General features: G+C 59.1%; 3 protein-coding genes across 8 annotated transcripts; all 3 read right to left on the bottom strand.

The window, feature by feature from the left end:
• Window positions 1-212: 212 nt before the first annotated feature.
• Window positions 213-3,552, bottom strand: DGUOK (deoxyguanosine kinase). 2 transcript variants are annotated; one of them, XM_075444829.1, is made up of 7 exons: window positions 3,462-3,552; window positions 3,018-3,139; window positions 2,771-2,946; window positions 1,605-1,752; window positions 1,148-1,263; window positions 929-1,028; window positions 213-359 (listed from the first exon to the last, which is right to left on the bottom strand). In XM_075444829.1, exons 1-7 carry the CDS (start codon window positions 3,538-3,540, stop codon window positions 297-299), a joined length of 804 nt encoding a protein of 267 aa, XP_075300944.1. In that variant the 5' UTR covers window positions 3,541-3,552; the 3' UTR covers window positions 213-296. The 2 variants fall into 2 exon arrangements, with proteins under 2 accessions (XP_075300944.1, XP_075300945.1); XM_075444830.1 differs by having other exon boundaries at window positions 3,024-3,139.
• A 1,096-nt stretch (window positions 3,553-4,648) lies between these two features.
• On the bottom strand, window positions 4,649-8,170 carry ACTG2 (actin gamma 2, smooth muscle). Of its 2 annotated transcripts, XM_075444826.1 has the most exons (9): window positions 8,092-8,170; window positions 7,119-7,290; window positions 6,888-7,016; window positions 6,691-6,801; window positions 5,989-6,073; window positions 5,724-5,885; window positions 5,438-5,629; window positions 5,020-5,201; window positions 4,649-4,899 (listed from the first exon to the last, which is right to left on the bottom strand). In XM_075444826.1, the coding sequence occupies exons 2-9, from the start codon at window positions 7,242-7,244 to the stop codon at window positions 4,756-4,758; spliced, it is 1,131 nt and encodes a 376-aa protein (XP_075300941.1). In that variant the 5' UTR covers window positions 7,245-7,290; window positions 8,092-8,170; the 3' UTR covers window positions 4,649-4,755. The 2 variants fall into 2 exon arrangements, with proteins under 2 accessions (XP_075300941.1, XP_075300942.1); XM_075444827.1 differs by lacking the exon at window positions 8,092-8,170 and having other exon boundaries at window positions 7,119-7,332.
• A 573-nt stretch (window positions 8,171-8,743) lies between these two features.
• STAMBP (STAM binding protein) lies at window positions 8,744-27,071 on the bottom strand. 4 transcript variants are annotated; one of them, XR_012766334.1, is made up of 11 exons: window positions 26,928-27,071; window positions 24,566-24,806; window positions 19,831-19,906; window positions 19,091-19,186; window positions 18,025-18,400; window positions 17,164-17,288; window positions 16,059-16,196; window positions 14,773-14,885; window positions 14,228-14,327; window positions 12,473-13,839; window positions 8,744-9,533 (listed from the first exon to the last, which is right to left on the bottom strand). XR_012766334.1 is itself a non-coding variant. In XM_009936560.2 (10 exons), the coding sequence occupies exons 1-10, from the start codon at window positions 27,001-27,003 to the stop codon at window positions 13,783-13,785; spliced, it is 1,398 nt and encodes a 465-aa protein (XP_009934862.2). In that variant the 5' UTR covers window positions 27,004-27,071; the 3' UTR covers window positions 10,808-13,782. The 4 variants fall into 4 exon arrangements, 1 of the variants encoding a protein (XP_009934862.2); XR_012766336.1 differs by lacking the exon at window positions 26,928-27,071 and adding an exon at window positions 25,958-26,061; XR_012766335.1 differs by lacking the exon at window positions 26,928-27,071 and adding an exon at window positions 26,677-26,735 and having other exon boundaries at window positions 9,351-9,533.
• Between the last annotated feature and the right edge of the window lie 58 nt (window positions 27,072-27,129).

Below are 27,129 nucleotides of genomic sequence, written 5' to 3'. Positions count from 1 at the left end.
CCGGCTGGACGGGGCAAGGGGGTGGCGGCGGTGACCCGGCCCCCCACGCGTGCCGCGCCGCCCCGACGCCCAGCACACGGCTGCGCCGCCGAGCGTTCGCCCTCGAAGCGCCCTGCGCTGCCAGCTCCGACACACCCTCCCCGGAAGAAAAGGGCCAACGGGGACAGTTGGGGACCAGGACTTGTCCCTTGTCCTCGGTGTCGGGGTCTCTGGTCAGAGCCGGCGGCGGTGATGCCCGGTTCCCGGCTCCGTCGCTCGGCGCGGGTACCGGTGGGCTGGGACGCGGCCGCCGTTGCTCAGCGAGGGTCGGGGCACGACGGCAAAGCTTCGGCTCGCAGAGCGGCCACGAACGCTTCCACCTGCAAGGAGAAGGCAGTCGAGAGCGTGGTGCCGGGATGGCATTGGGATGGCACCGGGATGGCACTGGAATGGGGCCAGGATAGTGCCAGGATGGTGCTGGGATGGCACTAGGATAGTGCCGGGATGGCGTTGGGATGGTGTCAGGATGGTACCAGGATGGCACCAGGATAGTGCCAGGATGGTACCGAGATGGTACCTGGATGGCACTGGGATGGTGCCGGGATAGTGCCAGGATGGTGCTGGGATGGCACTAGGATAGTGCCGGGATGATGTTGGGATGGTGCTGGGATGGTACCAGGATGGCACCAGGATAATGCTGGGATGGCGTTGGGATGGTGCCGGGATGGTACCTGGATGGCACAGGGATGGTGCCAGGATGGCACAGGGATGGTGCTGGGATGGCACCGGGATGGCCGAGGTTTAACCCAGCTTGGAGGGCGTGGAAATTATTTTTTCCATGGAAAAAAGTGGCTGAGGCGGAGGCTCCGAGGTCAGCACGACCCCGGCGGCGGTCCCGGCGCTCCCAGCAGCGGGATGCCGCCGAGCCGTGCCGCGCGGCCGTGCCCACCTGCGCCATGAGGACGCGCTGCATGGCCGCATCGTGCTCGAAGTCCTCGTCCACGTCCAGCACCAGGACGGGCGTGTCCTTCGCGGCCGCAAAGTGAACCCTGCAGCAGGGAGGGACAGAAGGGGTAAAGACCCCCGAAATAAAGGAGGGGTCACCCCGAAACCAGGGCTGGTCTGGGTGCCGGGAGGGGAAGCGCGGTGGGGACGGAGCCGGACTCACTCCGTGGTCTTCTCCACCAGCCAGCGCTCGTGCTGGGCGTGGAGCTGCTGCAGGTACCCCAGCCGGACCCCCCCCTCCTCGCTCCTCGCCCTCCGCCGCAGCCGCTCCAGGCACGTCTGCATCCGCGGGGGGTGAACGGGAGAGACGGGCGGTTAACGGGACGCGGGGCGGCCAACGGGACGGTTAATGGGACATGGGGTGGCTAACGGGATGCGGGGCGGCCAACGGGATGTGGGCATCCAGCAACGCAGCCCCAGGGAAAGGACCGCAGCCGGGCGTCGAGCACCCCCAGAAGATGCTGCAGCCCCCCACCCCCTCTCCAAAATCCACCCTGGGATCCACAGCAAAACTCCCACCGACGTTCCCGTGAGAAGCGGAGCGGCCCCAGCTCCTCCAGGCCAGCGATTTGCGGTTAAAACCCCCGGACGCAGGGAACGGGGGTCTCGCCGGCACCCACCTCTGGCGTCGCCCGCAGGTAGAGGAAGCCGTGGAGGGCGGCGCGGGGGCCGAGGTGCCGCAGGAGGAAGCCGTGCCAGTCCTGGTAAATGGCCCACTCCAGCGGCTGCAGGTGCCCGGCCTCCCAGAGGCTTTTGGCGAAGACGTACCTGGGGAGGGACGGGGAGAGGGGACAGCAGGGCGAGGGAGGGTCTCCTCCCCCTCTGCTCTGCCCTGGGGAGGCCCCATCTGGAGTACTCTTTCCAGTTCTGGGCTCCCCAGGTCAAGAAAGATGAGGAGCGGCTGGAGAGAGTCCAGCGCAGGGCTACGAGGATGAGGAGGGGACTGGAGCATCTCTCCTACGAGGAGAGGCTGAGGGAGCTGGGCTTGTTCAGCCTGGAGAAGAGAGCGCTGAGAGGGGACCTTAGAAATGCCTCTAAATATCTGCAGGGTGGGGGTCAGGAGGACGGGGCCAGACTCTGTCCAGTGGTGCCCAGCGACAGGACAAGGGGCAACGGGCACAAACTGAAGCCGAGGAAGCTCCAGCTGAACCCGAGGAAGAACTTCTTCCCTCTGAGGGTGACGGAGCCCTGGCCCAGGCTGCCCAGGGAGGCTGTGGAGTCTCCTTCTCTGGAGATATTCCAGACCCGCCTGGACGCGGTGCTGTGCAGCCTGCTCTGGGTGACCCTGCTTGGGCAGGGGGTTGGGCTGGGTGACCACAGAGGGCCCTGCCAACCCCGACCATTCTGTGATTCTGTGACAGGGCATCCAGCACCGCCGGTGTCCAGACCTCCGAGCCATCCCCAGGCCATTTTTCCCACCTTTTCTTTGCACCAACCAGGAACCACGGATGGTTTAATTAAGGCAAAAATCCTTAATGTGGGGCTGAGCAACACCAGGGGACCACTACCGAGCCCATCCATCACCTCCAGGACTCGCCACCACTGCCCGGCACAAGCAAGGACGGCGCAGCCACCACCAAAAATGATTTTGGGGAGGGGGGCGGGGGGATAACGAAGCCCCAAATTATCCACCAAGCGCATTTCCGTAATTAAGCATCGCTCCGGGCTTCCCTGGGGACGGCGGCTCTGCTCGCCCCGGGGCGTCCCAGGGAACACAGCGCGGGCGCTCGTTATCCCGTTTCATCCCTCCATCGTCTTCTTTTAATTGGGGGGGGCGCGTCGGTACCTGTCGCTGTAGACGGAGCGCTCGAAGACCCGCACCGGGCGGGGGGTCCCGGCGAGCGGCTCCAGCTCTAGCATCGCCTTCAGCCGGCTGACGCAGGAGAAGGTCTGGAAGGTGTAGGACCACCGAGCCGGCTCTTGGTACATCATCTGGAGAAGGTTGGTGGAGCCCACCGACGCCTGCAGGAGGGAGAGCTGGGGTGGGGCGATGGGGGGCCCAAGCGCGGTGTCGCGATGCGGCCGGTACCCACCGTTACCTCCGCCGCGACGGCGTCATCTGGCACCTTCCGCCACCGGGCCAAGGGTTCGGTCACCAAGTGCCACTCGGGGAAGGTGGCACCCAGCAGCTTCAGGAAGGTCGATTTGCCCACGGCTGCGGGGAACGGGGCAGGGTCAGCGGGGGGGGGAGGTCTTCGGGATACACCCCCCCCCACCCAACCCCCATCAAGAATAATTAATTACAGACATTAAATTACACCCCAAACCTCCCAGCCCCCCCCAGGACCCCCGTTGTCCCCCCCCCTCCTCCCCAGTACCGGGGACCCCCGTTGTGTCCCCGTGTCCCCCCCCTGCACCGGGGACCCCCGTTGTCCCCCGTCCCCCCCCCAGTACCGGGGACCCCCGTTGTGTCCCCGTGTCCCCCCCCCCCCGGCACCGGGGACCCCCGTTGTCCCCGTACCCCCCTCCCCCGGTACCGATGTTTCCCTCCAGGGCCAGGCGCAGAACGGCCCCGCACCGCCCCATCCCCCCACCGCTTCCGCCTTCCCGCGTCATATGCTAATGAGATGGAAACGAGAGGCGCGCGCGCTGCCGCGCCGTGACGTCAACACGCGGGAGATCGGAGGGGGGGAAGGGAGGGGGCAGCGGCGGCTGGAGGCGTGCGCAGTGCGGGGGGGGTGGTATGGTGATTTATGCAAATGTGGCTCTGCCCACATGTCCCAGCAGCGCTGGAGGGAGGAGGAGGCGGGGCACCAACGCGGGGGCGGGGTGCCAGTATGGGATGAGAGGCACCAGTATGGGGTGGGGGGACACCAAGATGGGGTTGGGGGCATCAACACAGGGTTGAGGGCATCGGTGTGGCATCAGGGGCACCAACACGGGGGCAGGGGCACCAACATGGGGTCAAGGGCATCAGCATGGGGACAGCGGCACCAACACAACATGGAGGGCACCAACATGGGGTTGGGGGCACCAACATGAGGTCAAGGGCATCAACACAACATGGGGGGCACCAACACAACATGGGGGGCACTAACATGGGGCCAGAGGCACCAACATGGAGTCAAGGGCATCAGCATGGGTTCAGGGGCACCAACACAACATGGAGGGCACCAACATGGGGTTGGGGGCACCAACATGAGGTCAAGGGCATCAACACAACATGGGGGGCACCAACATGGGGTCAGGGGCACCAACATGGAGTCAAGGGCATCAGCATGGGTTCAGGGGCACCAAGACAGCATGGGGGGCATCAACATGGAGTCAGGGGCACAAACACAGCATGGGGGGCATCAACATGGGGTCGGGGGAAGCAGCATGGGGTCAAGGGCATCAACACAGGGTTGGAGGCATCAACACCAGGTTGGGGGCAACAACTTGGGGTTGGGGGCATCAGCATGGGGTCAAGGGCATCAACCCAGGGTTGAAAGCATCAACATGGGGTTGGGGGCTACAACACGGGGTCAAGAGCATTGACACGGGGTTGGGGGCATCAAGGCAGAGTCCAAGGCATCACCACGATGTTAAGGGCACCAACATGGGATCGTGGACACCAATGCGAGGGTGGTGCTCCCCCACCCCTCCCCCTCTTACCCTCAGCCCCTGCAACCCCTCCCACCCCCCAACACCCCAAAACCTCCCGGAAAAGGGGCAGAGCCTGGAGAAAAGGCTTTAATGCGCAGTGGGTGGCGGGGAGGAGCAGCGGGGACTGAGGAGGAGTGGGGTGTCCCAGCCTGGGCAGGGGGGGCCGCTGCGGGGCGGGGAGGGGGCTTAGAAGCATTTTCGGTGGACGATGGAGGGTCCGGCCTCGTCGTACTCGGGTTTGCTGATCCACATCTGCTGGAAGGTGGAGAGGGACGCCAGGATGGAGCCGCCGATCCACACCGAGTACTTCCGCTCCGGCGGGGCGATGATCTGCGGAGACACGAGCCGTTAGGATGCAGCCCCCGATCCCCTTCCCCACCCCCCCCAAAACCTGCACCAGGAGAGGATCTGGGGTGTTGGGGGCCATGGTTTTCCCTCACCACCACCTACTTTGATCTTCATGGTGCTGGGAGCCAGCGCCGTGATTTCCTTCTGCATGCGGTCGGCGATGCCGGGGTACATGGTGGTGCCGCCGGACAACACGTTGTTGGCGTAGAGGTCCTTGCGGATGTCGATGTCGCACTTCATGATGGAATTGTAGGTCGTCTCGTGGATGCCGGCTGACTCCATGCCTGGGGGTGGAAAGGGGCTGTCAGCACCATGACCCCCACCCATACCTCATCAGGGCTCCCCAAAAGAGCCACAGGTTCACCCATTGCTTGTCCCTCCTATTTGGGGTGCAAAGAGCTTGGGGGAGCCTCGAAATGCCTCTGTGGGGCACTCATGGGAGCTGGTTGCCTGCTGGTGGGGTGGTGGGGATAGAGGCAACCATCTAGGGGACAGCCAGGACAACTCGGGGTGGGCTTACCGATGAAGGAGGGTTGGAAGAGGGTCTCTGGGCAGCGGAAACGCTCGTTCCCGATGGTGATGACCTGCCCGTCGGGGAGCTCGTAGCTCTTCTCCAGCGAGGAGGAGGAGGCAGCCGTGGCCATCTCGTTCTCGAAGTCGAGGGCCACGTAGCAGAGCTTCTCCTTGATGTCACGCACGATTTCCCGCTCGGCTGCGGGAGACGATGGCGAACAGGCTCAATCCGGTGCCACAAGCAGCACTGCGGGGTCCCCTGTCACCCCGTACCCCCCGCCCCGGCCCCGTACCCGTGGTGACGAAGGAGTAGCCCCTCTCGGTGAGGATCTTCATGAGGTAGTCGGTGAGGTCACGGCCGGCCAAGTCGAGACGCATGATGGCGTGGGGCAGAGCGTAGCCCTCGTAGATGGGCACGTTGTGGGTGACGCCGTCCCCGGAGTCGAGGACGATGCCTGGGAAGAGGGGAGGAAGGTGAGGGAGGGGGCTGGAAGCCAGCTTGGTCCCTTCCCCATCACGGGTGGTCCCCGGGCGGTGGATGCTACGTGTCCTACTCACCGGTTGTGCGGCCGGAGGCATAGAGGGAGAGGACGGCTTGGATGGCGACGTACATGGCGGGGACGTTAAAGGTTTCAAACATGATCTGGGAGGGAGGGTGAGGGGGGCAGCGGGTTAGGGGGGAGCACGGGGGTCCCCAGTGCATCCCACCTCAACCCACGGAGGCTGTGGCTTCCTGGAGAGATGGGGCCAGTGCATTGCGTGGAAAACCACACGGATTATTGCATTGCCCGGAAAAATAGGTGGGTCAGCGCACTACAAGGAGGCGTGGGTCAACGCATTGCGCAGAACACCACAGCGATGGCCGCGCCGCCCCGAAAAACCCGTGGGTCAGCGTCGGGCGCGGAAACGTGAGTCATCGCGTCGCGCAGAAGAACGCGTGGGTCTACGCAGCGCGCGGAAAACAACGTGGGTCAGCGCCTTGCGTGGCAAACGCCGTGGGTCCGCGCGCCGCAGAGAAATGCGTGGGTCCACGCGAGCACGCCACCGAGAGCAATGTCCTTCTTCCAGGAGCTTCACCTCACCGCCCGCTCCTCCACCCCACGCCGGCCCCTCCTGGCTCGTTAAATCCCCAAATCCTCCAGCCCTTCCTTTCGGAGGATTCATCCCCATCCCCATCCCCATCCCCATCCCCATCCCCATCCCCGTCCCCATCCCCGTCCCCATCCCCGTCCCCATCCCCGGGGTCCCGCAGCGCCGTACCTGCGTCATCTTCTCCCGGTTGGCCTTGGGGTTGAGGGGTGCCTCGGTGAGCAGGGTCGGGTGCTCCTCGGGGGCCACGCGCAGCTCGTTGTAGAAGGAGTGGTGCCAGATCTAGGGCGGGCAAAGGAGAATTGGGGTCTCACCCCCAGCCGAAGCCGGGGCTGGCACCCACTCCCCATCCCAGGGGCGGGTCTCACCTTCTCCATGTCATCCCAGTTGGTGATGATGCCGTGCTCAATGGGGTACTTGAGCGTGAGGATACCCCTCTTGCTCTGCGCCTCGTCACCCACGTAGCTGTCTTTCTGCCCCATGCCTACCATGACGCCCTAACCTCGGCGAGAGAGACGGCCTCGTTAACCTCATTTCAGTGATTATAGCAGGGTGGGGGGTGGCTGGGGGCTGCTGCTTGTCCCCTGCTGGGTACCCACCTGGTGCCGGGGCCGCCCCACGATGGAGGGGAAGACGGCGCGGGGGGCATCGTCGCCGGCAAAGCCGGCTTTGCAGAGGCCGGAGCCGTTGTCACAGACCAGGGCGGTGGTCTCCTCGTCGCACATGGTGGGGCCGGGAGTGGTTGGCGTTCAGGGGGACCTGGGGGAAAAGCTGGGGCGAGGAGGGGGGGGAGAAGAGCGTTAAAGGGTGGGTGAGGGAGAGGGTTACGCCGCATCCGGCTTCGGTTGTTGGAAGTGTTGGAATCCTTCGGGATGCGCAGCCCCGAAAAGTCCTCCGTGGCCCATGCCGAGGGGTGGGCGCCGGGTCCGGCCCCGGTGCGGCGATGCTGGGAGCGGGGTGATGCTCATCCCCCATGGGTGCTGCTCCACGTTGATGCTGCTTCTCCATCCTTCGCCAGCCGGTGCTCGAAACGGGTGCCAAAACCTCCTGCCCACGCTTGCCCGGCGGCAGCGTTCCCCGGGGAGCTGCGGCGTTGCCATCCCCGGCCGGTGCCCCCTGAGCGGGCAAGGGGAAGGCGGGCGATGCCCTCTCATCTGGTCCTGGCTCAGCAGCCCATTGCTTCTCTGCCCTTGCATCCTTTCCCAAAAATGGGAAAAAAAAGTAGCCCGTCCCAGGGGTTGCCCCCGCCTCCGGCAGCGGATGCGCTCCCAAATCCCGAGGGAAGCAGGCGAAAACCTCGCAGGAGCCCAAAAAAGTCAAAAAAGCAAAATCGCGGGGATTTCGGGAAGGGCACGACCCGCTTTGGCCGCAGCCCAGCTCTCCTCGCCTCAGCGGAAGCCCCCGGCCGCGGGGTCGTGCTGGGGTTGGCATCCACCCCGTGCTGCGCGAACCGAGCCGGGGCCACCCCAGAAGCGCTGGCGCACCCCAAAACCAACCCCCCCATCCCACGGGGTGTTTTTCCTTCCCGCTTTCCTGCGAGCAAAGGGGAAAGCGGGGCTGGGCAGTACTCACCGCGGAGGCGAGAGCTCCTTTCCTCTGGGACCGAGTCCCGATGCGCCTTTCGTATAAATACCAGCGAGCCCGAGAAACCTCAGAGGCGGATCCTCTCCAAACAAAGACCCTAAATAGGCTAAGTGATGGTGTCTTAGCCATATGGCCATATAAGGTGTTTTATTTCATTAAATTGACCTTGGACTGATGGTGGGACCCAGCACAGTTAATTATTGTAAGAAAAATGTACGTAGGGATGCTTGGGAGGCAGCACCCCGTTTGTGACTCTGCTCCTTTTACGCTCCGCTCCAATAAACAAGTGAGACTCAAGTCCTTATAAGCGACGGTCTCGGCAAAAAGGCGGTGGGAGCGTCTCTGGTTCCTGGGGAAAGTGTGGAGAAACCCCAGCCGGGGCGGAGGTGGGTGTCGGGGCTCTGCCGCGGGGGACACCCCGGAGCCGGGATGGGAACTCGGCATCACCGTGACACTGGATATGCACCGGGGTTGGTGCATCGCATCCTCCCGGCCTCGGTTCCCCAGCATCTCCCCAGCACCTTTGGGATGTTTCTCCCTGGGGTTTGCTCCCTCTGCCCCCATCTCCGGGTTTTTGGCACCCCAAAGCCCCTCATCCCCCCAAATCCTTGGCTGGGACCGGCGGGTCCGAAGCCCAGCCCCGTGTCGCAGGTGCACCCAGCTCTCACCCCCTCCCCGGGAGGATTTTGAGGGCAGGATCCCAAGGGGTGATGGCGGGGCTGTTCCCTGTCCCCCCCCACCCGAACGCAGCCCGGGGGGGCCGGAGCCACCCCCAGCCCCGCGGATGCAGCCTTGGCAAGGGCCCGCGGCCTTCACAGAGGCCAACCAGCATCGCCCAAACTCCCGGCTGCCTTTTTAAGGGCAACGGTCCCGCACCGGGGCCTCTCCCCGAGCACCCAGGGGCAGGGGGGAGGCAGGAGAGATGCCCCCGAGCCACCCCCCAGAGCTCCGGGGACTCAGGTGGGGAAACTGAGGCACGGGGTGGCTGGGTTGCCTCCAGCTTTGCTTTGCAAGGTCCCAAGCTGCGCTCAGGGCAGGGACATCGAGGCGCTGGTGCAGCGGTAAGGACCAAGAGCTGCACGGTCCCACCACCACCAGAAGGGACCCAAGAGTCCCGGTGTCCCCCTTGGCCCTGGAGCTGTCACCGTGCAGGACAGGATGGGGACACGGTGTCTCCCCGGCACGGCCAGCCCACACACACCTCCAACAACATCCCCAGTTGGTGGCTCTGCCCCCCGTTATCCCCCTTCTCCCCCAAACCTCAGCACACGGGGGCTGGGTTTGTCCCCCGGGTCCCCTGGCCACGCACTTGTCGGTGTCCCCACCGCACGCCCCCGAGGACCTGCCGCTGCCTCGCGTGCCAGCCCGGTTCCCTTGGTCCGTCGCCAAACATGAGGTCACTGAGGCAAAAGGCTGCCATATATGACATGCTGCAAAAAAAAAAAAAAAGAAATTAAAAATTAACCCCAAACCCAGCAGAGAGTGGGGAATGAAAAAAAAAAAGGGGGTTGGAAGGAGGCAGCGGCCGGTGCTGGCACTGAGCGCCGCGGGTAGGGAGTGTGGCCATGCTGGGGGGGGGGGCATGGACCCTGTCCCACCCCGGGGTTGGGGACACCACGCCCCAACCCTCAGAGACACCCCCAAACCCCGGGCAGCTGCAAACCGCGGGGTATCAACCCCAGACCGCGCTCCGCAGCGCCAAGTCGCGTCGCTTCTCCATCCCCGGCTCCGAGCTCCCCATCCCGAGAGGCTGCGGATCTCCCCGGAGGATCCCCGAACCGCCCCGACCCGCGGCACCGCGGCCAGCCGGGACGGGAAGCCACGACGCGGCCAGTTTGAAGCTGGGACCGCGGCGGCGAAACCCCGAGCCGGAGCAGGCACGCAGCCTAAAAAGGAAAGGTTCGGCCACCGCAGCCAATCCAGCTGCCGTGGGGAGGGTGGCCGGCGGCCGTGGGATGCTCGCAGGAACGCCAAGCATCCCACGGCCCAGGCGAGGCCGTCCCGGGCTGGGATGAAGGCAGGAGGGGGGTCAATCCCCAGTTTGCCGTGGGATTTCAAAACTCCCCGGGCGCAGGCCGGCCCTCCGTACCTCCGTATAAGGGTAACGTTCGCGCTTTAAACCTCTCGGGCTGCCGCCGAGGACGGACAAACCGGCGACGAGAGCTGGGGCAGGGATTTGGGTCTGTTCCCATTCCGGAGGCAGAGATAAGCATCGCTCCCTGCCTGCAGGAAACCCTCCTCAGAACACGCAAGCCCTGTTGCTGCAGGAAAGAAACCCTTCCTGCAAGAGGAAGAAGAAACCCTTCTTTTAGGGTTTACAGAATCACAGAATCCCAGGATGGTGGGGGTTGGCAGGGACCTCTGTGGGTCACCCAGCCCAACCCCCTGCCCAAGCAGGGTCACCCAGAGCAGGCTGCACAGCACCACGGCCAGGCGGGGCTGGAATATCTCCAGAGGAGGAGACTCCACAGCCTCCCTGGGCAGCCTGGGCCAGGGCTCCGTCACCCTCAGAGGGAAGAAGTTCTTCCTCGGGTTCAGCTGGAGCTTCCTCTGCTCCAGTTTGTGCCCGTTGCCCCTTGTCCTGTCGCTGGGCACCACTGGAAAGAGTCTGGCCCCGTCCTCCTGACCCCCACCCTGCAGATATTTATGGGCATTTCTAAGGTCCCCTCTCAGCCTTCTCTTCTCCAGGCTGAACAAGCCCAGCTCCCTCAGCCTCTCCTCATAGGAGAGATGCTCCAGTCCCCTCCTCATCCTCGCAGCCCTCTACTAGACTCTCTCCAGTAGCTCCTCATCTTTCTTGACCTGGGGAGCCCAGCACTGGACCCAGCACTGCAGATGGGGCCTCCCCAGGGCAGAGCAGAGGGGGAGGAGAACCTCCCTCGCCCTGCTGCCCACACTCCTCTTGATGCACCCCAGGATCCCATCAGCCTTCTTGGCACCCAGGGCACGCTGCTGGCTCATGGTCACCCTGTCGACCCCCAGCACTCCCAGTCCCTCTCCGCAGAGCTGCTCTCCAGCAGGTCACCCCAGCCTGTACTGGTGCCTGGGGTTGTTCCTCCCCAGGTGCAGGACCCTGCCCTTGCCCTTGTTGAACCTCATCAGGTTCCTCTCTGCCCAGCTCTCCAGCCTGTCCAGGTCTCGCTGGATGGCAGCACAGCCTGCCGGTGTATCCACCACTCCTCCCAGTTTGGTGTCATCAGCAAACTTGCTGAGGGTACACTCTAACTCTTCATCCAGGTTGTTGATGAAGAAGTTAAACAAGGCTGGGCCCAGTACTGACCCTGGGGGACACCACTAGTTACCAGCCTCCAACCAGACTCAGCGCCGCTGATGACAACCCTCTGAGCTCGGCCATTCAGCCAGTTCTCACTCCACCTCACCAACCACTCATCCAGCCCACACTTCCTGAGCTTCCCTAGGAGGATGTGATGGGAGACAGCGTCGAAAGCCTTGCTGAAAGCCTAGCTCCTACCGAGTTCAAGCCCCTCATTGCGAGTGATTTTAAGGTGTAACGGTCACTCGCAACACAGCAGGACAGAGGTGGTGGGTTAGGGGGACGCAAGCAGCAGCGCCGGGATATCAGCATCCATCCCCACACGCAAACTGACGACTCGGTGACTCGGAGTGAAAAAATGCAATTAAAAAGGTGTCAGCTCCGAGCGCAGGGCTGGGCACGAGGCGGCCGCTGGCGCGACGAAGGCAGCCCTCGTGTGCGGCCGCGCTGCGAGGTAGTGGAAAAATTCTCCGCGAGGGTTTAATCGGTCACTGGGACGACTGAGGACCGAAGGAGTTACTTTGCCACCAGCTCCTCGGCCTGGCTGCTGCTCTCTGCTTGGTGCTATGGTCAGGTTAGACCCGAGGCCTTCAGAGATAGGAAGCTGAGATAAATCCGTTGTGATGTTCACCACCCATCTGAAGGAATCGCTGCTTTGCAAGGCGGGCTTTCACACCTTGCGTCCCCAAGATGCTCTGAGGGAGCCGTCAGGGTGAAGAGCAGGCTGCTCCCTTCGCGCAGAGGGGGGGGATGAACACCCCTACGCCGAGGCTGCAAAGCCCACCCCTGAGCACGGTTTAAATAAATTAGGTCTCCAAGTTTGCTCCCACAGATGCCCTGCAGCCTCCTCACCACCCTCCCACTGCCGGGGGTAGCCTGTTCCCAAAAGCGACTGCAAAGACGATCGCCGCAGCAGTTTGTCACGCAGGAGTCAAGGAGGTGGCTGCTGCAAATAAACACAACCCCTAAATAAGCCGATTCCCGCCCCGCTCGCGGTCACGCGGGACCCCTCCAACCCGCCGAGCTAGCTGAAAGGAAACAAGTGGCATAAGAAACCCAGCCAAGATCGTAGAATCCATCTCTGTTAAACCGTACCCCAAGGAATTTTGTACGGAGAAGGACAAGGAGGTGACACACGCAACGCGTACGTATGCGTGCCAGGTGGGGTGGCAGCTCCAGCCTTCCTCCCCTCCCGGCGCGGCCACGCGCTGCTCATCGCAGCATCCTGCCAGAGGATGTGGAGATGCCGGGGATCACGCTCCAGCCCTTTGAGGCCAGACGCCTTCCACCTTTGGATACGGCTCCTTCCCTTCCGACGCTGGCAGACGCGAGGGCGGAGGCTCAGCACGGGTAGCGCAGGGAAGGAAAAAAATCGCTGCTTGGCATCCAACGAGAGTAATTCGGAGGAGGTCCCCGGCCCGTACCGCGTAACGGCGACGTCACGGAGCGCTTGTTTTTGGCAAGGACAGACTTCATACTGCTTTGAGAAGCATGGAGGCTGATCTTTGAGGATGGAAGGGGCACAAGCTGCTGGAGTCCCATCTCGGGGAGGCGATGGCCTTGTAGAGCCTTCACACGATAACACTGCAGCCAGGAGACCGAGAGGCTCCTCCACGGTGACACCAGCAACAAGCCAAACCCAAGCCCTCGCCGGGCAGCCCAGGGGCCGGAGCGAATGCCGCATCCAGGAAAAGGGATGAAGTAACCAGAGACCCCTCACCACTGCTGGAATGAAGCAGCTTCTGCAAAGCAGCACCACATCCCTGCATATTCTCTCCCGAAACACTGAAATGGGGTTTCCCAGAGGAGGTCAGGCCCCTTCTTACCTCACTGGGAAGAGACCCGAGTACCAGCAAGCAGGACTCACTCCAGCTCAGCGGCGATAAGCACTTGCACAGGGTGAGAGGGGTTAGGCAGGTTTAATCTTAAACTAGAGCAAAGCCTTCTCTACTCCAGCCAGCTGCACTGAGACCACAGCAACCCAGAGAGGGGCAAAACAAAGCATGGGTTAATTTGGGCAGGTCCCACTTTGGAAAGCACTTGAAGAAGAGGTGTCCACACCTCACGCTTGCAGCAAATGACGGGAAATTCCCCCCAAGTAGCTGTGCAAGCCACAGATTAGTGTATTAAACAATTGCTTAAGTGTTAGCTTCTGTCTTTGATTTTCCAGTTAGCTTTTTCCCCACCCCTCAAACCTCAGCACCACTTCACCAGCCCGACGCCAGGCACTGAGGTTTTACGTGCTCCCACTGAGGTCAGGGTACTGATTTCACCGCAACTATTGGGGGAGGAAGGGGAAGGATCACTACACGGTAGAAATCATCTGCTACAGGAGGAAAAAAAAAAAATTCCCTAGGCCTAGAAGGAAGGTGGATGGTTTTCTGTAAATGGTTAAGGCAAGAGGCCTATCGGAGATCCATCAGGACCACGTCTCTCTCCACTACTGACACGTGATTGCAGGTCTGGAAGAGAGAGGAAGAAGAAGAGGGGACAAGGGGTTATTCAGATGTCCCCACAGCTCAGGTGAGTCCCCTCTACCTCCTGACACAACCTGCACCCGGCATCCTTCGCAGAACAGCCCCCTCAGACCAGGAAATTCACTCTCTCGGGTACAAGCCTTTGATGCTGCCTCAACCCGTTTCTGCAGGGAAGTGCCCTGCATCCCACCTCCAACACATGCTAAGCTAGAAAGCACTTGCACCTCGACTCGAGGAAGAGACAAGCCCCTGCCAGGCTGACCCTCCTGCCCTGGGTCACAGCCTAGCACCTCGGCAGATATAAATTCATGTCAAGTGTCCAACATGCCAACGCACGGTCCCACAGCCCCCACTGCCTCGTGAGGCGACTTACAGTGAAGAGAGGGGGGTCTTTGGAGTGCGGGTGGAATCCTTTCTGCCGGCAGGAAGAGATCTCCTCCAGACCGTGCTCCGTCAGCTTGAAAAACCCCGTCCTACAGCAAAGAAACACAAGCTCTGCGTGGCTCAAGCCGCTGCAGATGGAAGCACCTCCCTCTGTGTCTGAAGGAGCACGCTTGAGTCTGCTCATCTCGAGCCAGAGCAGAGATGCATGCTACGACACGCTCCTCTGCCCAGGACACTCCTCTCCCCAGTTCAGCGGCTGCAGACCAGTCTCCTTTCATGCATGGGCAACCACGGCCCAGATACGACCCCCCCCAACCGGCTCAGAAGAGCTGTCAAATCACGCATTCTCTTCCACCCTCTTTTGGCAAAACTTTCATCGCACGACTTAACATTTTATTCCACACCAGGAATCCAACAGAGAAAGGTAAACAGCGCTTCAATATCTTCTGCAGAGGCGAGAGCTCCTGCTCAACCTCGTGGCTTGGCAGCACGAGGCAGAGGGAACAGCCCTTCCTACCCCACATCCAGACTTACTCCTGGTATTTCGGAGAACACACGATAGCAATGGACTCTGGCAACATCATCTGGTAGGAGCAATGCGTGTGCAGGTCGACGCTGGAGAGGAAGGCTGTCTGCGTGGGGTGAGTCTGCAACACAGGGCGACGCAAAAGAGACGAGGTTACAGCAGGGTCGGAGGACGAGTCCAAAGGGACCGCGTCTGCCAGAGAGAGTCATAGCAGGGAACAGACATGGCTCCTCGGATGGCACAGAGGACATGCTTGCACACTCAAAAAGGTTTTGGATTTCCCCAAAACATCTGCTCCTCTTTTCCATTTGGAGTATGGGAGGAGCTCTACATTTCTGGCCACATCCCACGGAAAGTCACACTTTAGGGCGCAGCGCTGTCCTTGCTTCCCTGCAGGACACTTCACACATCTGTGAAGTGCAGCTGCCCCTGGGGCATGGCACCACCAGGCATGTAACATACTGCCACGGCACTTAGAGATATCACATTCCACCAACACGGCCAAGGGTTGTACCATCACAGACCACCACCACCTCACCCAACCCCGGCTGACAGCTAGATTTCACACCCTAACTCTTGCTGAAAGGTCTTTCCCCTTTTTCTTGTCAGGTTTTTGTTGCCAAGACCAGCAGAAAGGTCAACGGGATTCCTGAGGGTCCCTGCACATTGCAGGGCCGTCACTGAAGAGTTAACACCAACAGCAGACACCCCGCACGTATCAAGCACACGCAGCAGGCATTTATTTGTCCAAGCCTGCGAGGCAGCTGCTGCTTTCGAGAGATTACTCAGCAGCACCAAACGTTTTGCTTGGCACCGATCCGACTGCCAAAGGCTCCGCGGGGACAGGCAGCAGGGCAGCGCTGAAGCCAGCCGAGGAATCTGGAACTGGCACATCCCGTGGCAGAGCAGCACGCAGCTGTATGCAAAAAGCGGCGCTACTGCAGGGACGCATCACGGGAGAACCCTACGCTGACAGCAGGAGCTCGGGATGCCCCGACAGTGCCTCTGGAGTCAGCTTTTAGCTGGATGAGACATGATATTCATGCCCAATATCCCACTTTCAAAGGGCCTGATGCTTTAGGAAGGGACCCAAACTTAACACCGGCCTGGATTTCTCCAGCAGCGAGAGCAAGGACTGAGACTGCACCAGAGGGAGAAATCCAACCAGAGGATGCTGCCCGCTCCATGCCACCTCCTCCAGTCAATTCTCCACCACGAGCCTGGCCCCACGCACCCCTTTCCCTCCTGGCTGAATGCAAGGCCAACTGGGAAGTGAAATAGGAATGAGACTCACATGGATCCAGCCCAGCGTAACCAGTCCGTGCTGATCCTGGATCATGAAGAGCTCCTCCTCACTCTCCGTATTGCAATAATCGGGGCCTCCATGCTGCTTGGGAATGATGACGTGGGTTATCGTGAACTCGTTCCTCATCTGCAAGGCAGCACAGGGAGGCTGTCACCCACCAAAGACCCCCCAAGCAGGAAACGCTGCTGCCGCCCACTGGTGCAAAGGTAATTTCCTAAGCTTTGGGAATGCAGTGCTGCTGCGTTCATCACGCAGGGGCCCAGCCAGGGGAACAGCAACTCTGGAAACAAGCCCACGGATGCATCTACCAACCATTTACAGGTCACAGAAATGGTAACTGCAGGTTACTGACAAAGGAGTCACAGAATTTTCTGAGTCTGAGCGTGACCCCCAGCTTTCTATTTCATTTTCCCTGCCGTGCAGAGCACCCACAAAAGCTCAGAGAAGTCCTAGACACCCACTGAAGCGAATTTCTCCACTCCCTAGGAGATGATGCCTCGTAATTAAATAATCACCAAGTGTCTGGAAGCAGCTGGATTGCAGAAAGCTGCTACATCAAACAGCTTCATTTCAAAGCAAACTTCTGCAATAAAAGCAGCCCCAAGTAACTCAGCGGAGACAGGCCAGCGCTGCCAATAGACACCTGCACAAGCAAACTATCTGGGGGAGAATTAACTGTCTCCAGTTGGTGTCTGCACAGCCTTATCTGGGTGAGGGTCCTGTTTCACAGCTGTGACACCTCAGTCCTGCTGGTACCAAAAGGACACGTCACCGGAGGTGCCCATCACTGGCAACGCCGGAGTGCTTGAGGCAGAGAACAGGCAGGGACTCAGAAGAGGAGAGAGGAAGCTGAATACCCACAGGGACGTGGTGGCTGGCACCTCACACAACGTGAGGAAATCCTAATGTAAAAGGGAGGAAAAGGAGAGGCAGATCACCCCTAACATTCACATGAAACCCCAGTCGTCAGCGAAACTCCGCTACCGCCTTCTGTGGCAAAAATCAGGGTCCTCTAGCCTTTTTCAAAGCTACTGCACCTTGACAAAGGGTCGCTGCGCCGCTTCTGGGGTCTTAATTCGGATTACCACCTTACCAGCTTACCGCAGAGGATCCCACACGTCTCCACACCCCGGATCGTGTTGGCATCAGCCAGCTGAAGGAACTTCTGGCAGAGCTCCCTAGGGACAATGACCTGGCGAAGGACATCCACACTTGCATCTGTGGGGAGAATGGGAGCACAACAGACAGTCGGGGATGCTGGAAAAATGTTCCCTCAGGTCAGTACCTGAAGGGACTAGACCGAAAAAATCCAGCCTGGAAACATTAACTACCCTAATGTCTACCCTTACAATGGCAGTCACAGATAAATGAAGTCACTGTGACACTTCCCAACGACAGTCACTAAATCTTTCAAAACAGGGAAAGAGACACACAGAGAGAAAAGACCTTTAGCAGCATGTCAAAAAAACCTAGTATTTTGTTAGCAAAAATGAAACCGCATACGCTTACAAAATGTCATTTAAAGCAAGATGTGTCACTGGTCAAGAACCAGTCACTTGGAAGGGTCCGAATCAGCATTTTGGAGCCATATTTAGCAGATGAGGAGAATTCAGTCAGCCTAGCCAGGAACTAAACCCCAATCTCCAACAGGTATTTGGATCTAGGAAGATACAAAGCCATATAGGCTGTAGGCTCTAGATCAGCAGAGAGACTGGGCTGGAGAAGCATGAGGGACCGATTCCCAACAGGAGACAGTTCTCCCCAGCCCTGTAAACCTTTACTGGACAAGGGGGAGAACATCCGGCGGCTCGGAAGACCAAACCCCTAGAAGGGATGGAGCCCTGATCCGACACTTCCAAGAGCCTCCCAGACAAATCAGCTCCATGTTTGAGCCAAAATCAGCCATGCTTGGCTCAGCCCCAGCAAGGGAGAAGAGTCACTGAGAGGTACTAACTGTTTTCCGTGCTCCCCAAAGCACTAGGTTTCAAAGATCTGTCCACAGCAGGAGGTTTGGATGAGACAGTCCCCGCTGACGGACTTGCAGGGTGAACTGGAGAAACGGGAACCTTTGGGACTGAATCAGTCGGGGGCTTTTCCACGCCAGGGATGAGCGGCCCATCCAGAGACTCGGGACTCGGCTCTGGCTTCCCAAATTCCTGCACTATCCTTAGACGTTCCTTCTCCAGCTCTTGTCGTCGAATCATCTCCTCGAAGGCGTGAAACTGCTCTTGCTCTGCCTGCTGCTGCTTCATCAGGGCTACCCGATTCTTCTCCTCTTCCAGCTGCTGCTGCAAAGCCAAGTTGCGTGCAAACTCCTCTTCCTCCGCCTTCTGCAAGGAGAAATACGCCAAGGGACATCAGACAAGGGAACCCTAGCCCAAGGCAGAATACAAAGCCTATGCACTGCAGACCCCCAGCAATCCCAGACCACTTCTAAAGGGTCTGCCAAAGCAAATGGCATTCCCTGTAAGAAGCTTCAGCTTGCAAAACAGAGATCCGCACTTCCATCAGGAGAGCCAGCTCGACCAGGGCAGTAGAACTGTGGCCTTACCCTCCCTCTTCCACCGAAATGTAATTCCAGGTTGATTTCCCTCTATCTTATCTCCAAAATCGCACCTGTCCGCAGCAAAACTGACTGCAGAGTTTTCTGCTTTGCCCACAGGACCCCACATCCTTGCCCATGCTCTTACCAGCCGCTTGCTGAGTTTCTGGATCATAAGACCTAGACCTCATGTTGGGACAAAGAGAAAAACCAATCAAGTAACAGTCCCAGCTCAGGCTGCCTCCAGGAAGAAAAGAGACGCAGAGACGCCTGTGACAGATTCAGCTACATAATGGCAGCCAAGACATGATCGGGACAGCCGCGTGCTGCAGACGACGAGGCCGGACCCTGCAAGCTGGGGCTACCCAGACTTCCCATTTCAGAGCACCCAGGGAGCCCTGGAGACCTGCCCCCTTCCAAACCCAACGTGGCTGAGGGTCTTCCAGGGAGCACAGGCCTCCAGTCTCCTCTCACTCACCTTCTGCTCCTTGTACTTAGCATATTCCTTGGCGTACCTCTTTAACAGCTCCTCCTTGAGCTCCTCAGCTCTGGGGAAGGCTACTTCTTTCAGTTTCTGAACGGAGGAAACACAGTCATAAGAGTGTGATAGCCCCAAGGCAAGAAAAACAAGACCTGAACAGATGCAGGAACCAAAGGACATGTAGCACCCAGAGATTCTAAACCACGTGGCTGCTCACAAGGCAGGAAGGGCCGAGCAGCTCCACCGCCGTGTGTGGACAGGCTGGCAGGCTGCAGACAGGCAAGCTGTAGCCGGGTGGCAGAGACAGCACCACCAACAACACCAAGCAAGAGCTCAGGCAGCGTTGTCCTTTGCTCTTCTGGTGAATGCTGAGCAGAGGAGTGATCGCTGCTTACGGCTGTGAGGAGCCTCCACATTGAGGGCCACCACACTGGGCATCCAGCCACCACGCATGGAAAAGCCACGTGGTGTTTAAACAGCAGGGAGTTCAACAGGAAGAAAAGGACGCCCCAGCAGTCAACAGAACGTAAATGGGACAACCTCAGCCAGCCCAGGACAAGCACAGTGGGGTGAGAAGAACCCAGACCGTAACTCCCAAGGGGTCACGACTGCCTGGCCAAGCCAAGGCTTCTCAGCACTTGTGTGGACCGCTCATCCCAGAGCCATGAAAAACCAAGGTCGACAACCCCTGAACATTTCCAATAGCAGCCATTCGACCTGGCAATGTTACTACTTACTTTCACAGTCTCCCTCTTTTCGGGTATAACAGCAGTTTTGTAATCACGGTGCTGTGGCAGCTTCTCAATGAAGAGCCTGTAAAAACAGGAGAGAAACTGCATTTCTGAATCACAGCAGAAATGCACAAGCACAAGACAGTAAATGGCATTTTGGGGGTACAGATCACTCCCCTCCAGCGCTGTCCCCTTGCTCTGCCACCTCCCTGGGCCCTGTGCTCCCCACAATCAGGACAGTCATCTGCCTTTCTGCAGGAAGCCCTCCCTCCTATATTGGCCTTCTGAGCTCTTCACGGCACACAGGAGGTCTCATTCAGTCCCAGGGGAGCACCTCGCACAGAATTTTCTTCCACCTGGACTTTGGAGATGATCCTCAGGGATAAATACATTTGTTTTGAACATAAAAAACATTAATAAGCCAGTCTAAAGCACCAAGGACGCTGGTAGTGATTCAGGAAGGTCCTTGGGCACCTGCCTACACCTCTGCGAGCATCCAAGGGGACTACACACAAGCTCAAGGACTCGGCTGACTCAGTGCTCACACCGTCCTTCTGCACAGGGGAAGAAACCGTTTGTGCAAGGATGGGGAAATCGACTCAGACCTTGAAAAGAGAAAACTTGCAGGTAAGCTGAAAGCAAGCTCACAACACCCCCAGCTGCTGCATCGGAAGCCTTTTGGCTCTGTGGCCCAACTGCCCCAGAGGATCAGGACAATATTTCAGGCAGCAGGACTGTTCCTGCGCCGATTTCTGGGAAGGAAATCAAGCCTGAGCTCAACATCAGCCTGCTCCCAGCACCACTAGGTACAGATTTATCTTCAGCTTCTCTACAGACAGAATAACCATCGCCTCCTTCCAGGGAGCTCTGCAGGACACGGTGGTGAGGACGCTGAGAAAGAGTATTGCAAGCACTAGAACAAGGGGAAAAGCCTGCAGACATGGGGCAGCTCACCCTGGCTCAGCTCCGTGAGGCTCCCTAGGCTTGAGGCATCCCTGAGTTACATCTGCGAACAAGTCCCCAGCAACGCAGTAGCTGACCATGTGCTCAGGGTGAGCTCACGGCGAGCTCAGCTGGGTCCTTGTCTCCTGCAGTGGAGCTGTGCTTGCTCTGAGAGCCCACAAAGCTTGTGGGAATAATGCAAAAAACATCTGCCCTACTTCGTAGCTCTTTACTACACCACTTCAGCTTCTGAAGGAGGATGCACTCCAGCTCCTTTAGAGAACAGCCTCGTGCCCAGGCACAAGGAGTAAGGGTTGTCAGGACTAGACTGTGCCCCAGGGAGCAGCACAAACAAACCAGGCAGGAAAAACTCCAGGGGGACAGAGGCAGAACGCTCTTCATGCTGAGAAGCCTCTGCGTGCACAGTAAATAAACCCAGCTGCTTCAAAACCTCAGTCCTCTGTGAAAAAGCAAGGACTCTTTGCATCCCCAAACGCGCCTGGTTGCCACGGAGAGCGTGAGGATGCTCTCGCCAGAGACCGCAGCATCAGCATAACCACGTCACAGCCCGGAGCCACGGAGAAGCCGCTGCTCCATCCGAAACGCCCCAGCAAGGTCTCCACTCCTGGCTGGTGGCGGCGAAGTAGGTCACTGTGTCGAGGAGACAAAACAAGGCTGTGATCCCTGCCAACAGCTAGCAGATTAAAATGGAAGGGATTAATTAAGGAGGATTAAGAGCAGATGCTGGCCTGGAGAGGATGGAAAAATCAGCAGAGACAGCTGGGTTTCCACAAGTCAGGAAGGGGGGAAAAAGTGGGCAGCAGGATGCAAGGAGAGCTCGCACAGCCAGAGGAAAACTCTGGGGCAAGACCAGGCAGCGGCAGGCTGGGGATGGAGGCTGGGGAAGGGCAGGAACGCTTCCCGCTTCCCATCGACAGCCCAGTTGAGGCTTGGCAAGACTGAAACCTGCGGCTCCCATCGCCAGGAGTTTTGGGCTTGTTCAAACCTCCGCCTGCTCCCAAGTCCACTACGCGCAGCAGCTGTTTGGCACCGAGCAGCCACATCACAGGCTATTTTTAAGCACTGCTACGGCACGCACGCCAAGCCGGCGTCTCTCAAGTCCCTTGCAACACCCCACGCAAACCCTTGGAGCCAGTCCTAGCAGCTCACAACCACAAAGGCAAACCAGCAGCCCAAACACCACAGAAAATTCCTGTCTTTTTTTTTTTCTTCTTTCTTATTTGGCTCTAGCAAAACCAAACCTAGTGTGCCTGATGGCAGCTCAAGGAAAACACCCACTCAGATCAACGCAGAAGCAGCTGTTCAAGAAGACAAGCAAGCAGATGTCTTACGGGGTGACAAGATGCGTGTGTTAGAAGCGCAGCCTGGTTATTCTCAGAGATACCCGTGCCACCCTCCTGCCCCTCCTGAGGGCTGGGCAACGAGCTTCGCCTCCGTGTGGGGAACAGAGGTGCTGTGCGGCCAAATGATCCGGGGGCCGAGCAGGGAACTGGCTGCCTCTGTGGGAATCTCAGTCTTGAGATTACCCTGTATCTAGACAAGATTGTCTGAAAAGCGATGGCTCTCCAAGTCAGGCACCACAACTCAGATCTCATCATGTGATTCAGGCCTTGGGGTCAGCCTTGGGGAGTGCTGTACAGTGAAATAAAGAGAAATCCAGCTTCCTAAAGCCACCCAGATCACTCCTCGCTCCCAAGGACCATGCGCTCACTCCCACCAAAGCCACCAAGCTAAGAGCCTCTCGGACCTCCCAGGGCTGGAGGCCTGCCCTTCCCAAAGGTGCAGCCTGCTGAGGAAAGCGCCTGAACTGGGCCGTACACTCCGGCAGGGAGCTGGGCTCTGAGAAAGGACAGCTGCAGCACAGACTGCAGACGTGGGCTGAAGCACCACGGGAAGAATTCCAGTGCTGTTTCTCGAAAGAGGAGATCAGAGCAAGTCCTGTGAGAGGCTCCAATTACCAGTGCCCTGCTGTTGCCTTCTGGATCGTGCCCCGTGGGGAAGGACATCTAGAAAACCCTACGTCAAGCCTACAACTTGAGCTACGGCTTCACATCTTCATTTAAAGAAACGAGACGGTGACATTGAGTTCAGATCTTCAGACAACCCAGGGCAGAAGCTCATCTTCATCAGCACTGGAGAAATCACACCACCGAGGGCAAGTTTTTTCACCCTCCTGGCAGCCCAGCAGCCAGGCTAACATAAATGCCACGAGCATTTGAAAGCTGCTGGAGAGAAAACACACCAGCACCTATCATTGCTACAATGAAACAGCGAAGGTGATTTTTAGTTCATTTGTTTAGTTAAAGAGTTTCTCCTTCGGCCCGGCTACGTAACCAGCCTGGAAACCTTCCCAAGGGTTTTACACTTCCCAGCTCTCTGTGCAGCCTCCCAGGGCACTCGCTACGATGCCCATAAAAGCTCAGGAAGTGCAAGGCGGGAAGAAAAGCTAATCAGAGAAAAATGCGTTGGATTTAAGGGGTAGAAACCTTGCCCAGGGGGGCAGTGAGAGAAAGTGCCCATGGAGATGCCAACCACATTCTGGCTAAGTGGGCAGCGTGGGCACAGCAGAGACCGTATCAGAGTGGCGCTGGGGGAAAGTGGGAGGGACAGGCTTTTGGCCAAAAAACCTACAGAAACAGGACGCTCTGTGCTATTGAGATATTTTCTGAGGATCACAGTTTTCAGCCCTTTAAACACCGACAGGCACAGCTCCACAGAAAGGCACACGTCTGCTCCGCTCGTACTCCCGGCTGCTCAGACACAATCCAGACCTGACACCACGTCACCGCGTTAGCACGGTGCACGCTCCGGCTCGGCAGGCACGGCAGCGGGGTTTCAGACCCGAGATGGCTCGTTTCGGGCCAGCTGCGGAGACGACAGCAAGAACATACGGCTCTGTGCTTGCCTACACGGAATGTAGACCCTACAGCTGGAGACCCAGCAGCTGAAGCACCAAACAGGGTCGTGGCTGGGTTTAGATATGACCCGGGGCTGTCTAAAGGGGTGCTCAGTACCCAAGAAACTCACCAGTTGACTGGGATCAGGTTCTTTAGACCCAAAACTCTTCTCCATGTCCCTCCCGAGAGGGGCTTGGGTGCACGCACGAGTGTTTGGCAGGGGAGGGATTATATTCTTCCTTTCTGAGATGTAAAATTAAACTCACAGGTTGTCCCTGCACCCAAAGGAAGAACTCACTGCCTGCTGTAAAAGGCTGTAGTAACTTCAGTGTAAAGCAGGCTTCTCCTCCAAAGTTGGTTTATTAGAGAAGTCACCAACCAGCCCAGATCCCTTCCAGGCAGATATCCGACACCAAGATCCTTGGCCACGGATCCTTGCCAATCCGTATGACATCACGGCCAACCTAGCGCCAACGAAGGCCAATCTAGCCACTCTGCAGCGATAAACACCACGAAGCTTCGACGTACACAGAGCCAAAACCTCCCTCCTGCTGACAGGAGTCTCCACTAGCAGAGGGATGGAGGGATACAAGATCAGCCTGGTTTCCAAGGGAACTTTTACAAACCTCCTGCAAAGAGGTGAGCGGCGTTCGCGGGCTTGCGCCTCACACCTTCACGACACCTCCTGGTCATTCTACCCAGCCGTATCCTCACCTCTGCCGCAACCAAAACTCAAAAGGAGCAGAGCTCTGGACAGAACCCAGTTCTTCCAGCTCAGCAAGGCAGCACAGTGTTTCGACACGCTCAAAATACGCAACACCAAACCCACAACCCCTTGTATCGACACGGGTTACTTGCAAACGAAGCAAAGCTGCTCTTACGTGATGTATTTGTTGTACAAAATAAAGGCATGCTCGATATTGCCCTCCTCAGAGTAAATGGTCGCCATGCGGAGGATTTCCACTCCGGAGCGGTAGTAGCGTCGCGGCGGGACATCCTCGTTCACTTCCACGGCGCTTCCCGCTTGGATCAGTCTTCGGACTCGCTCCTCTGGCGAGAGGCTGGCGTCGGCGTGGCTGGGCATAACGACACACATCAAAGCCGCTGCGAGGCTGACGAACTCTGCAGTGGGAGGAAAGTCAAGGGCATCAAAACCAGTGTAAACCAGGTAACTCCTCCAGTTTCCTTGGGACTGTCTTTCCTCAACAGAAATCACCCCCCCCTCAGCAGTAAAGTGTTTAATACATGTGCCAAGCGAGGTCCTGAGGGAGGAATTTGGGAAAAGCCCAGCTCTTTTTGGGCACAGTGCTTGAATATTTACCTTTATGGCCTGAACAGCAGCCATGAATTCAAGATTGGTCCTTAGCAACTGACCTCAAGCTTGGGTTTGACCCATCCAAATCCTACCCAAACCAGCAATTGCTTCCCAGTTGCCTCTGCACACAACAGATCCAGAGCCGGTCACTGGTCTGGGGGGAGGCAGCCAAAGCATTTCATTCAGACTCGAGCAGAAGCAGCTTTACATGGGATTTCAACACCGCAGCGTTCACTCCTTTGCTTACACAGCAGTGAGGATGGAGCTGAAGGCCATCCTTCCAGCCACTGCTGCTCAGCAGATCCTTCCCTACCCAACAAGCTTGATCCCAAATTGCTCTTGCCTGGGCCCAGCCACAATCCTCCTCTCCCCCGTGCTGCGGGAGGCACACCCGTCACCCCAGGAATGCACCTCGACCTGATCCAGCGTCTGCCTCCTGCTTGGCTCCGACAAACCCTTTCTCGCCCACAGCACAAACCGACAAATTCAAAGCTGAGGAAGTGCCGAGACTGTCTGAGGGACAGCGAGCCCAGAAACCCTCCGCCATGCTCTTCCCCCTGCATCAAAACCAGTTTTCCCCTAGAAAAGCCACGCTGCAGCAGCGTAAGGGTTAAACTCTCTATGAAATCTCAGCCTTGAATCCAGAGCACTGCACCAGCCTTCCAGCCACGCGACTGCCACACGCACGACGCTGCGATTTACTGCAGCTCCTTCCCATACAGGGGAAAGGTCCTGAGCTGGGCTAAGCACCACCTGAGGATCCCGAGCAGTGGAGGAGCTGCTCTTCTGGGGTTCCCTCAGAGCAGAAGCCCCTTTTTACGGCAGGCAGGCTCGCCTTTATGAGGCCGCATCCTGGAGGGGGCCCTTCTCCTAAACAAGGGCTGGGGGATTTGGCCCTGCCAGAGGCTGCCAGGCCAAAGCGCTCGCTTACAGGGTGTGACAGAGCCCCACAGCTCACCGTGGGCTTCAGCTTCTCCTCCCCATGGTGATTCTACCGGGGGTGGGGGTACGTGTGTGTGCCAGCGTCTCCTCCTCACTGGTGCTTTTAGCGGGCATGGGGTGCCTCAGTTGCTGCCCCCCTCAAGCCAGAGCTCTCAGTCACCTCCCCAAACCAAACCCCCCCTACCAAGTCCCACACTCCTCCTCCCCCAAGAGGGAACAGACACCTCTCGCACGCCCTAACCCCCGATGCCCCCAGCCCAGAGCTGCCCCCCTCCAATTCCCACAGCAACCCTCACCATAAACAAAGTGCCCAAACCACCAACACCCGCCCCGAAACCGCAGCCCACCCCCCCAAGATCAGAGCCCTGCACGACCCCCCCCAGCCCTTCCCCTCGCAAGGAGGAGCAGAGGAGCCCCCCAGGCCTGCCCGTCCCTCCCGGCACGGCCTCCCCCTGCCCCCCTCTAACAAAGAGCAAAGGTTCCCCACCACCACAGCCCCCACTGGCTCCAGGCACCCCCCAACCCGGATCCCCCTTCCTAAAGGGGAAGACACCCACAGCCAGAGCTCCCCCCCGGGCCGGAGCCCCACGACAGGAAACCCGATACGAGACCCCCCCGTCCCCGCCAGCGGGCCGGCCCCTCAGGAGAGGAAGGGACCGCCCCGACCGGTGCTCGCAGCCCCTAGAGCCGCCGCCGCCGCGCCCCCCCGCCCCGGTGCCCGGGCCCAGCCCTGACCTGCCGCCGGGAGCCCCCACCACCTCCCCTCAGCGCTTCCGGGTTGCGCCGACGGCACCGCTCCGCCTCGCTTTCAACAGCCAACCAGGAAGCCAGGCAACATCCGGGCACGCCGTAGCCACCACCCACTTCCGCCCGACCTAGAGGCCGCTTCCTTTCCCTTAGCGAGAGCAGGGCGTCATGACGCCAGAGACGGACCCGCATCCTTAAAGGACCAGCTCCCTTCCCACCCCGAAAACACCCGTTCTCACCCCAAAACGGTGCGGTCGCGGGGCCGGAGGCCGCCGCTCCCCAGCCCTCCGCTGGGGAAAGAGCCGAAGTGCGCATCGACAGGAAATGGTCGCTCCGCGACTCGTGCCTGGGGTTTGCGCCCCGCAGAAATTTACTATGGCAAAAATGGGTGAAAAGGTGGAAAAAAAATTAAAATGCCCCAGTTTCAGGCCCAACCCTATA

The sequence above is a fragment of the Opisthocomus hoazin genome, chromosome 28 (assembly GCF_030867145.1).
Source record: "Opisthocomus hoazin isolate bOpiHoa1 chromosome 28, bOpiHoa1.hap1, whole genome shotgun sequence".
NCBI lineage: Eukaryota > Metazoa > Chordata > Aves > Opisthocomiformes > Opisthocomidae > Opisthocomus > Opisthocomus hoazin.
This window is presented reverse-complemented; position numbering and strand designations above follow the sequence as displayed.

Coding starts and splice junctions, on each gene's coding strand:
- ACTG2 (XM_075444826.1), bottom strand. CDS start 7,244: ATGTGCGACGAGGAGACCACCGCCCTGGTCTGTGACAACGGCTCCGGC. Junction 7,017..7,118: donor TGGGGCGGCCCCGGCACCAG/GTGGGTACCCAG, acceptor CGCCGAGGTTAG/GGCGTCATGGTAGGCATGGG. Junction 6,802..6,887: donor ACTGGGATGACATGGAGAAG/GTGAGACCCGCC, acceptor TGCCCGCCCTAG/ATCTGGCACCACTCCTTCTA.
- DGUOK (XM_075444829.1), bottom strand. CDS start 3,540: ATGACGCGGGAAGGCGGAAGCGGTGGGGGGATGGGGCGGTGCGGGGCC. Junction 1,753..2,770: donor CGCTCCGTCTACAGCGACAG/GTACCGACGCGC, acceptor GTCCCTCCCCAG/GTACGTCTTCGCCAAAAGCC. Junction 1,264..1,604: donor ACCTGCGGGCGACGCCAGAG/GTGGGTGCCGGC, acceptor CCGCGGATGCAG/ACGTGCCTGGAGCGGCTGCG.
- STAMBP (XM_009936560.2), bottom strand. CDS start 27,003: ATGCGCACTTCGGCTCTTTCCCCAGCGGAGGGCTGGGGAGCGGCGGCC. Junction 24,807..26,927: donor CGCGACCGCACCGTTTTGGG/GTGAGAACGGGT, acceptor CTCCCACTGCAG/AGTTCGTCAGCCTCGCAGCG. Junction 17,289..18,024: donor TTTGGGGAGCACGGAAAACA/GTTAGTACCTCT, acceptor TTCTCCCCACAG/ATGCAAGTGTGGATGTCCTT.